The sequence below is a fragment of the Panthera onca genome, chromosome X, assembly GCF_046562875.1.
Source record: "Panthera onca isolate mPanOnc1 chromosome X, mPanOnc1 haplotype 2, whole genome shotgun sequence".
Lineage (NCBI taxonomy): Eukaryota > Metazoa > Chordata > Mammalia > Carnivora > Felidae > Panthera > Panthera onca.
The window spans coordinates 82,934,157-82,947,027 of record NC_138357.1 but is presented as its reverse complement, the minus strand read 5'-3'; the positions used below and the strand labels follow the sequence as shown (position 1 = coordinate 82,947,027).

The window sequence follows — 12,871 nt, the reverse complement described above, 5'->3', positions numbered from 1 at the left end:
AACAAATAACAATGGCAATAAGTACATACCTTCCAATAATTACTTTAAATGTAAATGGACTAAACGATCCAATCAAAAGGCGCAGGGTGGTTGAATGGATAAAAGAGCAAGACCCATCTATAAGAGGCTCACTTCAGACCTAAGATATATGCAGACTGAAAGTGAAAGGATGGAAAAACATTTACCATGCAAATGGAAGCAAAAAGAAAGCTGGGTATCAATACTGATGTCAAACAAAATAGACTTCATTTTTATAAGTTTACTTATTTATTTTGAGAGTGAGAGAGTGCAAGAGTATGAGTAGGGGAGGGGCAGAGTGAGAGGGAGAGAGAATCCCAAGCAGGCTCCGTGATGTCAGCGCAGAGCCCGATGCAGGGCTTGATCCCATGAACTGTGAGATCATGACCTGAGCTGAGATCAAGAGTTGGACACTTAACTGACTGAGCCACTCAAGCACCCCTGATATCAAACAAAATAAACTTTAAAACAAAGACTGCAACAAGAGACAAGGAAGGGCACCACCTAATGATAAAGTGAACAATTCAACAAAAGGATAGAACAATTGTAAATATTTAAGCGCCCAACATGGAATCACCTAAATACATAAAGCAACTATTAACAAAGTAAGGATCTGCAGTAAGGATCAATGCAAGGATCATTCAGACAGAAAATCAACAAGGAAACAATGGCTTTGAATGACACATTGAACCAGATGGCCCTAATAGATATATTCAGAATATTCCAACTAAAAAGAGAATACTCATTCTTTTTAAGTGCACATGGAGCCTTCTTCAGAATAGAACACCTGTAAAGCCATGAAACAAGTCTCAATAAATTTAAAAAGACTGAAATCGTATGATGTATCTTTTCTGACTACAACAGTATGAAACTAGAAACCAACCACAAGACTAACTCTGGAAAAAGCACAAATACATGGAGGCTAAATAACATGCTACTCAACAGTGAATGGATCAACCGAAAAATCAAAGAGGAAATTTTAAAAACATATGGAAACAAGTGAAAATGAAAACACAATTGTCCAAAATAACTGGAATGCAGCAAAAGGTGTTCTAAAAGGGAAGATTACAGCACTACAGGCCTACTTAAACAAACAAGAAAAATCTCAAATATACATCCTAACCCTACACCTGAAGGAGATAGAAAAAGAACAAACAAAGCCGAGTAGAAGGAAAGACATAATAATGAGTAGAGCAGAAATAAATAAAATGGAGACCAAACAATAGAACACATCAATGAAACAAAGAACTGGTTCTCTGAAAATATAAACAAAATGGATAAACCTTTAGCCAGACTCATCAAGAAAAAGAGAGAACTCAAAATCAGAATGAAGGAGGAGAAATAACAACCACACCACAGGAATACAAAAGATTGTAAGAGAATACTCTAAACACTTATATGCCAACAAATTGGACAACTGAGAAAAAATGGATAAATTCCTAGAAACATATAACCTTACACAACCGAATCATGAAGAAATACAAAAATATGAACTGACCAATTACCAGCAATGAAATTGAATCAACAATCAAAAAACTTGCAGCAAACAAAACTCCAAGACCTTCAAAGGTGAATTCTAGGCTTCACAGGTGAATTTTACCAAACACTTACAGAAGTATTAATACCTACCTATTCTTCTCAAATTATTAAAAAAAAAAAAAAAAAAAAACAGAAGAGGAAGGAAAGCTTCCAAATTCACCCTGCAAGGCCACCATCACTCTGATACCAAAACCAGATGAACACACTAAAAAAAGAAAACTACAGGCCAGTATCTCTGATGAACACAGATGCAAAAATCCTCAACAAAATAGTAGCAAACTAAATCCAACAATACATTTAAAAAATTATTCACCACGCTCAAGTGGGATTTATTCCCAAAATGCAAGGGTGGTTCAATATTTACAAATCAATGTGATACATCATATCAATAAGAGAAAGATTAAAAACCATTTCAATAGATGTAGAAAAAGCACTTGACCAGGTACAACATCTATTCATGATATAAATTCTTAACAAAGTAGGTTTAGAGGGAACATATACTTCAACATAATAAAGGTCATATATGAAAAACCCACAGAGAACATCCTACTTGATGGAGAAAACTGAGAGCTTTTCCCCTAAGATCAGGAACAAGAAAAGGATGTCTACTCTCACCACTTTTGTTCAACATAGTACTGGAAGTCCTAGCCACAGCAGTCAGACAAGAAAAAGAAATAAAGGGTAACCAAATTGGTCAGGGAAAGTAAAACTCTCACTATTTGCAGATGACATAATAAAACCCTAAAGATATCACCAAAAATTCACTAGAACTGATAAATAAATTCAGTAAAGTTGTAAGATACAAAATTATATATAGAAACCTGTTGCATTTCTATATACTAAAAATGAAGTAGCAGAAAGAAAAATTAAGGAAATAATTCCAGTTACAACTCCACCAAAAATAACAAAATACCTAGGAATGAATTTATTTAAGAAAGTGAAAGACCTGTACTTTGAAAAACTATAAAATGCTGATGAAAGAAATTGAAGAGAACACAAATAGAAAGATATTCCATGCTCATGGATTGGAAGAACAAATATTGTTAAAATGTCCATACCACCCAAAGCAATCTACAGATTTAATGCAATCCCTTTCAAAATGCCAACATTTTTTCACAGCACTAGAACAAATAACACTAAAATCTGTATCGACCCACAAAAGACCCTGAATAGTCAAAGCAATCTTAAGAAAGAAGAACAAAGCTGGAAGTTATCACAATCCCAAATTTCAAAATATGCTACAACGCTGCAGTAGTAATCAAAACAGTATGGTACCGGCACAAAAACAGACGCATAGATCAATCAAACAGAATAGAGAGGCCAGAAATAAGCCCATACCTATATGGTCAATTAATCCACAACAAAGGAGGCAAGAAGATACAATGGAGAAAAGACAGTCTCTTCATTAAATGGTGACAGGAAAACAGGACAGCTACATGCAAAAAAATGAAACTGGACCACTTTCTTAGACCATACATAAAAATATACTCAAAATGGATTAAGGACCTAAATGTGTGACCTGAAATCATAAAACTCCTAGAAAGTAAACATATGCAATAATCTTGACAATGGACATAGAAACATTTTTCTAGCTATGTGTCCTTGGGCAAGGGAAACAAAAGCAAAATTAAACTATTTGGACTACACCAAAACACAAAGCTTTTGCAGAGCAAAGGAAGCCAGCAAAGGAAACAAAAAGGCAACCTACGGAATAGGAGAAAATATTTGCAAATGATATATTCAATAAAGGATTAATATCCAAAAAATACAAAAACTTAAACAACTCAACACCAAAAAAAGCAAATAAATACTCTGATTTAAACATGGGCCGAGAACCTGTACAGACGTTTTTCCAAAGACAACCTACAGATGGCCAACACATGGAAAAAATGCTCAACATCAATAATCATCATGGAAATGCAAATCAAAACCACAATGAGATATCACTTTATATCTGTCAGAATGGCTAAAAATCAAAGACAAGAAATAACAACCATTGGGCAGGATGTGGAGAAAACAGAACTCTTGTGGACTGTTGGTGGGAATGCATATTGATGTGGCCACTGTGGAAAACAATATGAAGGTTCCTCAAAAAAATTAAAAATAGAATTACCATATGATCCAGTAATGTCACAATGTCACTACTGGGTATTTACACAAAGAAAATAAAAACACTAATTTGAAAAGATATATGCACCTCTATGTTTACTGCAGCATTATTTATAATAGCCATGATATAGAAGCAACTCAACCACAGATAAGCCCATCCACAGATCAATGAATAAAGAAAATGTGGTATTACACACACACACACACACACACACACACACACACACACACACTGAACTATTACTCAGCCATAGAAAAGAATGAGATCCTGCCATTTACAACAGTGTGGAGGGACCTACAGAGTTTAATGCTAAGTGAAATAAGTCAGAGAAAGACAAATACAACATGATTTCACTCATATGTGGAATTTAAGAAACAAAATGAAGGAACAAACAGAAAAGGAGACAAACAAAAAACTAGAATCTTTATAGAGAACAAACTGGTGGTTGTCAGGGCAGGTAGTTATGGGGAATGGGTGAAATAGATAAAGGGGATTAAGAGAACACCTATCTTGATGAGCAGTGAGTCACGTACAGAACTGTTGAATCTTTATATTGTATACCTGGAATTAATATAACACTCTATGTTTATTATACCTCTAAAAAAATATAGGCAAGTCATTCAAAGCATCTATTTAAAGACATCTCAAAAGAGAGATGCATGAATGGTCAATAGATATATCATTAGACATTAGAAAACCCATTAAATGAGATATCATTATACACTTATTAGGATGGCTAAAATAAATACAATGACAATACCAAGTGCTGAAAAGTATGTGGAGCAATTGGAACTCTCATACATTATTGGTAGGAATGTAAAGTGGCACAACCACTCTGGGAAACACCTTGGCCATTTCTTATCCACTGCCCATACAGTCCAGGAATCCCATTCTAAGGCATTTACCCTAGAGAAATGAAGACTCATGTTCACACAAAAGCCTGCACATGAATGTTCACAGCAGCTCATCCAAAGCTATAAACAACCCAAATGTCCTTCAACAGGTGAATGGATAAAGAAACTGTGGTTTACAATGGACGAGAGCAGTAAAAAGGAAACATCTATTGATACATAAGAACATCTATACTGAATAATAGATGCTAATCTGAAAATATTATATACTGCGTAACTCCACTTACATGACATTCTGGCAAAGGCTAAAACCACAGGGATGGAAATGAAATCGGTGGTTGCTAGGCGTTAGGGTAGAGGGAGAGCACGGTTACCAAGGGACAACATAAGGGAGTGTGAGGAGGTTCTGTATGCTCATTGTGGTGGTGGTTACAAGAATCTAAACATGTGTATAGCAGCAAAGCCAATTTTACTTCATGCTGATTTGAAAAATAAAATTAAAAAAACCCTTTATCAAAAGGGAAAAGAGACTGAAAAGAAAGGAACAGAGCTTTCAACTTGAGGTGTTGTGCAAAGAGCATTAAGAAAAAGGACTAAAATAAAACCAGAAATTAATAGTAAACAAACAAGATGATTAGTAGTCAAATGAACTAAATAAACAAACTACTGTTAAACACCATGATCAAGTACAGCCAATCCCAAGAAGGAAATGTCAACTCAAAATCAGTAACTCTATTAACATATATTACCATTAACAAATTAACAGAGAAAAACTATGCACTTATAATCAAAAGATGCCAAAAAAAAAACCCATTTGCCAAAACCTAATTCTGTTTCTGATTAAAACAAACGAACAAAAACCTCTCAAACTAGAGATCGATACTCCCCCCTGAACTTCGTGAACACCGCCTATCAGAGACCTACAGAGAGCCCTATGTATCGAGTGGAGAAATACTGGCAGCATTACCTTTAAAGTCAGAAACAATACAAGGATGCCCCCTATCACTGTTACTATTCAACAGTGTGATAAAACTAGAAAAATCTAGAGCTATGGAACACTAGAAAGAAAAGGGATATTATGAGCTAAATTGTGTCCTGCCCCCCCAATTTCATATGTTGAATTCCTAACCCCTAGTACCTCAGAATATGTCTATATTTGGAGATAAGGCTTTCAAAGAGATAATTCAGTTAAAATGAGGCCACTAGGGTGCGCCCTGATCCAATTTGACTGTGTCCTTTTAAGAAGAGATTAGGATATACATAGAGACATCAGGGGCCTATGTTCACAAAGGGAAGATCAGGTGAGGAAGCAGTAAGAGGGAGATTATCTGCAAGCCAAGGAGAGGCCTCAGGGGAACCTAACATTGCTAGTACTTTGATTTTGGACTTCCAGCCTCCAGAACTGTGAGAAAATAAATGTCTGTTGTTTAAGCCGTATAGTCTGTGGCATTTTGTTATAGCAGCTCTAGCAGACTAAGATAGGGGACACAGATTATCTACCTCAAGAGCCCAAGACCATTAACTGAAACAACTAATAAGAGCATAATAAGGTAATCCAATACAGGATCAAAATAGAAAAATCAATTATTTTCCTGCATACTAGCAGCAGCCAAATGGAAAATGTAATAGATGAAAAGATGCCACTTTCTATAGGAACCAAACTTTAAAACACCTAGTAAATAAACTGAACAACAGATATACAAGAAAACCCATGTGAATAGAGAGATAGACCATGTTTGAAGACAGAAGGACGAGATGGCCTGTTTTGTGACTGCTCATGTCCAAATGACGTCAAAGTCATCCAGAAGTTACACTGGTTCCAAAGCAATTTTCTTTGGCATGTTATTTTTAACCAATCAGGGATGAATTTTCTCACAATTACAGAGAAAGCCCTAGCAATATATGAATACCTACAGACAGAAGCTGAAAATCCTGCAATAGTGCCTCCCACTAGAGGAAGAGAAAATGGTGCCTTTGTTTCCTACAAAATGAAGCTCCAGTGGGAAGAGGATAGCTAAGAAAGCAGATGAGGAAGTTGTGAAGACATTTGCCCTATGTTTAAAAAAGACAAAAAGACTGCTGAAGACTAGGCCCTGAATCAGATTTTAATTTGATGAAGCTGGTATCTATCTTAAGCAAATGCCCTCAAGAACCCACATCTGGAAGGAAAAAGCCTGAGCCCAGGGTTTAAGGCTACAAAGAAACCACTGATTCTGATGCTGGGTGCAAATGCCAATACCTTGCTAACTGGGCAAGGATTATTATTAGGACTGCCATTATTTGGGTGTTTTGCCTTCAAAGCCACAGAGACTTTGAGGAGTGTGCCCTTAACCCTCTTTTTCTTGTAAGCCCTATTATTTTTAGTGTACACATTTTCAGGACATGAAGTTTTTCAAGAATATATACATCCCATTAGAGCAGAAAGGCCTCTCTGATGGAAGATGTCAGTCTCCATAAATTTATCTACAAATGCATGCGATCCTAATTTAAAAAATCCTAATATAATTTTCCATGTAATTTGACAAGCCGATTCTAAAATCCATCTGGAATAGAAAAAACTCAATAATGGCCTGGAAGTTCAGGAAAAATAAGAACAAGTAGATCAGTATCTCCTTATTAAACTGCCTTTCTCGTGTTGCTGGGTAAAGCAGGGAACAAAAGGAAGTAGTTAGGCCAGGGGCAGATGTCTTAGCTGTAGGCTGATGCGACTGTCTCCTGAAGGTATGGTGGGTGGCCAGGGGAACTTGGAAGGCCCCTAAGACCAATCACAGCTCCACTCAGAGATGATGGGCTTGCTGAGCATTTGTGCTCTCTTTAGGTCTAAAGCAAGTTCTGCAGAGGGGATCTGTCCTACCAGACACAAGGCCCATAGTAACTAACCTACGTGGTATTACAAAAGGAATGGACAAATTTTATAGAACAGAAAATATTAATAATATCTAACACTTATCATGTGCTGGGCAATGTTCTGAGTGCTTTATGTAGATTAATTCATTTAATCCTCACAACAATCTATGAGGTAGGTACTATTAGAGAAGCACAGAGAGGTTAACTAGTTTTCCCAATGTCATATAGCTATTAAAGGTCAGAACTGGAAATAGAGTAGAAAAACAAATCCACATACACATGGGAATTTAGTTTATGACAAAAGCGGAACTTCAAACCAGGGGGATAATGATGAACCAGTCAATAAATGGTGTCGGAGCAAATAACTATCCATATGGGAAAAAATTACATTTACATTCTTACCTCCCACAATTCATAAAACTTAATTTCAGAGAAAGAGATACAATTTTGACTTCTACACACGCTTTAGGTAAAAATATAAGAAAGTTTTCTTATACAAGACATAAAATACAAAAAAAAAAATCGATAAAGATGACTATGGAAAAACTGAAATCTTCTACATGCTAAAAGACACCATAAATAAAATACAAGCAACAGACTAAAAGAAAACATTTTGCAACATTTCCAGAATATAAATTAAAAAAAACACTCTAGGGGTGCCTGGGTGGCTCAGTTGGTTGAGCGTCCGACTTTGGCCCAGGTCATGATACCACGCTTTGTGGGTTCGAGCCCTGCAATGGACTCTGTGCTGACAGCTCAGAGCCTGAAGCTTGCTTCAGATTCTGTGTCTCCCTCTCTCTCTGCCCCCCGCCCCCCGCACTCTGTCTCCCAAAATAAACATTAAAAAAAATTATTTGAAAAAAACACTCTAACAAATCTAGAATATATAAAGAACTCCTACATATCAATAAAAAAATCAACATCCTAATAGAAAAATGGGGGAAACAATGAATCAATTCACAAAAAATAAATTTAAAAAGAGCCAATAAGCATATAAAACAAACTGAAACACCATTTCTTTTGCTACCAGATTTGCAAAAAATTACGAAGACTGATGATATCCACAGCTGGTAAGGCTGTGGGGAAACATGTATGTCTCATACACTGCTCATATACTGGCCCTTTTGAAGGGGAAATTTGGCACTATTAACATTTATTTTATACATACCTTCCAATCCAGCAGGTCTAGCTACCCTATAGAAATGTTAGCTGGCACATGCACACCAAGAGTTATTTACATGCATTTTCAATGCAGCATTGTTAGTCAAACTAAAAAATCAGAAACAACCTAAATGTTAATCAGAAGGCAATGGTTAAACAGATGGTGGCACATCTATGCTATAGGCTACTATGCAACAGGTAGATCTCAATGTTATTGATCAAGTAGATAGATCTCCATGTACTGATATTGAAAGATATCCAAGCAAGTTGTGGAACCATGTATACTACACAAAACCCTATCTATTTATGTCCACATGTGGTTGTAAGTACAAGAAAATGAAAGGTATACATCAACTAATAGCACAGGTTACCTTCAAGTAACCTTCCTCAGAGGAGGAAGAGTCAAAGGGCTCTTTTGCTTTCTCAGTCTTGTTTGAATTTTGATCAATAAGAATTTAAAAAAACCAACATTAAAACCCACATTAAAGTCAACTGCACTATATAAAAAGTGCTTTATATATTGTAGTACTTAATAAATCTTAACTTAGAAAAAGATCTTCTCTTAAATGTAAAAAGCCCGCTGAAAGGTAATTATATACCTTTGCAAGGGATGAACCAAACAGAGAAGTGGAAGTGATGGAGGTAAAACAGGCAAGAAGGGAAAAAAGAATTACCAGCAAAGGAGGTTAGACAATTTTAAAAATGGATGATAGCTAATTATAATGGCTACCATTTTTTGAGGGTCTTCCATGAGAAAGACAATGTGCCAGGTGCTCTGGACAAACGCCATCTCTAATTCTTGAATCAACCTGTAGGTATTTCCATTTTACAGATTAAGAAAACATGGCTAAAAGAAGGCAAGCATCAGGCTTAAGGCAAGGTCTTTGCTCACTACTGTCCCAGGTTATCCTGGATTGGGACTGGGTTTGAGATTGGGACTGGGTTTGAGACTGGGACTAGGGGGAGCGCTTCTGGCCTGGACCCTTACTATACTCTGCATCCTTGAAGCATGCTCCCAAGCTGTCCTGTTCATCCAGACTGGCATTCTCTTCCTCCTCCTCGCTCTCGGTTCTCCAGTATGCTGGACGCTTGATGGGCCGCTTCCCTGGGGTGCGCTGGGAAGCAGGACTGCTAGACACTGTGCCCAGCCCACTGCTGGAGCTCCCACTGCTTCGGTCCTGGCCCCCAGTCCACCAGGCCTGCAGGCTGGAGGTAGCTGGTGAGGACGATGAGGACTGCAGGTTGGCCATGCACAGCATGCCCTGGATGGCCTCCTGAGTGCTGGGAGAGGCAGGGGCCTCGCTGCAAGGGACAGAGGAGAAATGCTGAGGGAGTTTCTGTAGTTGTCAGAGGAAAACAGTCATCAGAACAGTCAGGGAGAAGGGACAATAGTGGGGCTTAGGGTAGGAAGAAGGAGAGAACCATTCCAGATGAGAAACCAGAAATCAAGCCAATGGATCAAGATAGTATATCAGAGACTGTCTTCACATCAAGGCCAGTCCTTCTTGCCTCAAGTTTTTCCGCAGACAGCAGGAAGGTGGCAAAAAGAGGGGTGCACCTCCCACACTGTTCACCCATGCTGAATTCTTTCATTTTTTAAACAAGGCCCAGAAGAGGCCCAGTTTTCCTTCCATGCCTCTTCCAGTCCCTCTTCCAAGTCCCAAAAAACCCAAAATTGATCCCTTTTGAAGTCTATATATACATCCACTTTCTGTCAGATCTTAAGTTCCCCAGGACAGATTTCATGTCTGTTTTAGTCTCTCAGCCTGAATGCCTTTGCTAATTCTTTGTCCCTTTAAATATCTTGATAAATATCTGCTGATTGGCTGATCTAGTCTTTTGGGTGGGGGTGGGAGGGTGTGGCATCTGATCACCTGGAAAGGGGAGATCAAAGACAGTACTCACGTGAGGGCAGCATAGTCAGGTCCCCCCACCTGCCTGCTGGCCTTGAGCAGATCAAGAATTCCACCAGCACCACTCCCATTCCCAAGCTTGCCTTCGACCCCTTCTACCATGTCCTCATCTGTTGTATAGTCCTCCTGTTGGGAAAAGAGGATATCACCTCAGCTGCTGAGGGTTGGTCTAGTTAGGCCCCAATACAGTGTTGACATTTTCACTCCGGATACTAGTATCTTCTAAGCACCAAGTATTTTAATCTTCACAGCATCTTGGTGAGGTAGGTATTATAACTCCCATTTTACAGATAAGGAAGCTAAGGCTCAGTAAATAATTTGTGTAATGTCATAATCAGATATTCCATATCAGATACTCTTTCTGCTACATTGCAGTGCCTTTTCTTCTACCCGGCATTAAAGGATTTTTTTAATGTTTGTTTGTTTGGAAACACAGAAAGTGTGAGTGGGGGAGGGGCAGAGAGAGATGGAGAGGAAGAAATCCCAAGCAGGCTCCATGCTGTCGGTGCAGAGCCTGACGTAGGGCTCTATCTCACAAACGGTGAGATCATGACCTGAGCCAAAATCAAGAGTTGGAAGCCTAACCGACTGAGCCAGCTAGGCATTCCACTGCATTAAAGGATTTTTAAAACATGTCAACTAAATTATGATCTCCCAGTTATATGCTTAGCTGTACTTAGCACACAATCTTTCACTTAATAAGTATTTTAGGAATTGAATGCATAAGATATCTTTTTACCTCCGACTAGAATGACAATCTGTCTTCTGTCTCTGTAACCAGAATGGCAGAAGACTAGACACAGAGCAGGCTCCTACCTCAATGTCAAATTCAACTTCTCCTGGTTCCCGAACTCGGTTGGGGTCAGAGCAAGGCTTTGCACGGGGCAACTTTCGAGGAAATTCTAGAAAATAATGAAATGCATTTATCATGAAGCTAAGATAAGCATCTGAGCCAAACACCCAGGAGGAAAAGTAAGACTATAATTTTCCTAAAAGTAATGACCACAGAAAACTAATTGAGGGAGGTTTGGACTGGTTTATATATAAATCTCTAGAGCAGAGAATACATGGAGGCCTAAAGAGCTTGTAAATCAGAATGTCAAAAAGCTCAGGCCTAAGGCCTCTGGTCTATCAAGGGTACCAGAAACAAATGTGAAATGGGCAGGGAAGGAACAAGAAAGAATAGGTACACACTTGGTCTTATTATCAAGGTTGCCTTCTCCTTTCCCAATCTCTCGTCAATTTGCAGTTCATCATCTGAATCCAAGTCAAATTCATCCTCCATCACCTGTTCCACCACCAGCCTAGCCTTATCTGCTTTCTTTGTGAGCTTGGCTCGCCGAGACTTAGATAAGCTCTTTACCCTCTTGGCACTAAAAAGGAAGAAAAGGAGAGCATAAAAAGTCACATTCAATATTCTTAAGAAGGCAAGCCCCACCCCCCAAATTGGTCTACAGATTCAATGCAATCTCTATCAAAATCCAGCTAATTTCTTTTGCATAAATTAATAAGCTGATACTAAAATGTATATAGGCATACAAAGGAATTAACATGGGCAAATGAATTTTGAAAAAGAACAAAGTTGGAGGACTTTTACTACTTGGTTTCAAAATTTACTATAAAACAACAATAATCAAGGTAGTGTGATATGAGCATAAGGACAGACATATACAACAGTGGAACAGAGCTGTGAGTCTAAAACTAACCCTTAAATTTATGGTCAGTTGCATTCTGCCAAAGGTGCCAAGGCAATTCAGTGGGAGAAGGGATGGTCTTTTCAACAAATGGTGCTAAGATAACTGGGTATCACATGCAAATAAATGAATGTGGATTCTTACCTCACATCATATACAAAAATTAACTCAAAATGGATCCTGGAGATAAATGTAAAGCTAAAACTATAAAACTTCTAGAAATAAATACAGGAAAATATCTTTATGACCTGGGATTAGGTAAAAACCAACACATTTGTGCTTCAAAAGATACCATTAAGAAAGTGAAAAGATAAGCCATAGACTGGGAGGAAATATTTACAAGTCATTTATTTGGGAAAGGATTTGTATCCAGAATATTTAAATAACTTTTAGAACTCAATAATAAGACAAGCAAGCCAATTTAATAACGAGCAAAAGATCTGAATAGACATTTCTCTAAAGATGATATACAAATGCCCAATAATCACACAAAAAGATGCTTAGTATCAGTAGTTATTGGGAAAATACAAATCAAAACCACAATGAGATACCACTTAATATCCATTAGAATGGCTATAATAAAAAAGACAGACAATAACAATGTTAGCCAGTATACTTCTGGTGGGAACATAAAGTAGTACACACACTTCAGAATAAATTTTGGCAGTTTCTTAAAGAGTTAAATATAACATTACCATATGACCAAAAATTTTACTAAGTGAGAAATGAAAACATATG

The 12,871-nt window shown here is 37.7% G+C and overlaps 1 protein-coding gene across 3 annotated transcripts in view; it reads right to left on the bottom strand.

Moving 5' to 3' along the window:
* The window catches only part of PHF8 (PHD finger protein 8), a 93,911-nt gene that overhangs the window by 23,798 nt on the left and 57,242 nt on the right, over positions 1-12,871 (bottom strand). For all 3 annotated transcript variants that reach the window (XM_081794295.1, XM_081794297.1, XM_081794296.1), the window contains 4 exons: positions 11,634-11,812; positions 11,256-11,341; positions 10,432-10,565; positions 9,515-9,828 (listed from right to left, as the gene is read on the bottom strand). In XM_081794295.1, the coding sequence (XP_081650421.1) occupies positions 9,515-9,828; positions 10,432-10,565; positions 11,256-11,341; positions 11,634-11,812 (713 nt within the window). The remainder of the gene's footprint in view (positions 1-9,514; positions 9,829-10,431; positions 10,566-11,255; positions 11,342-11,633; positions 11,813-12,871) is intronic.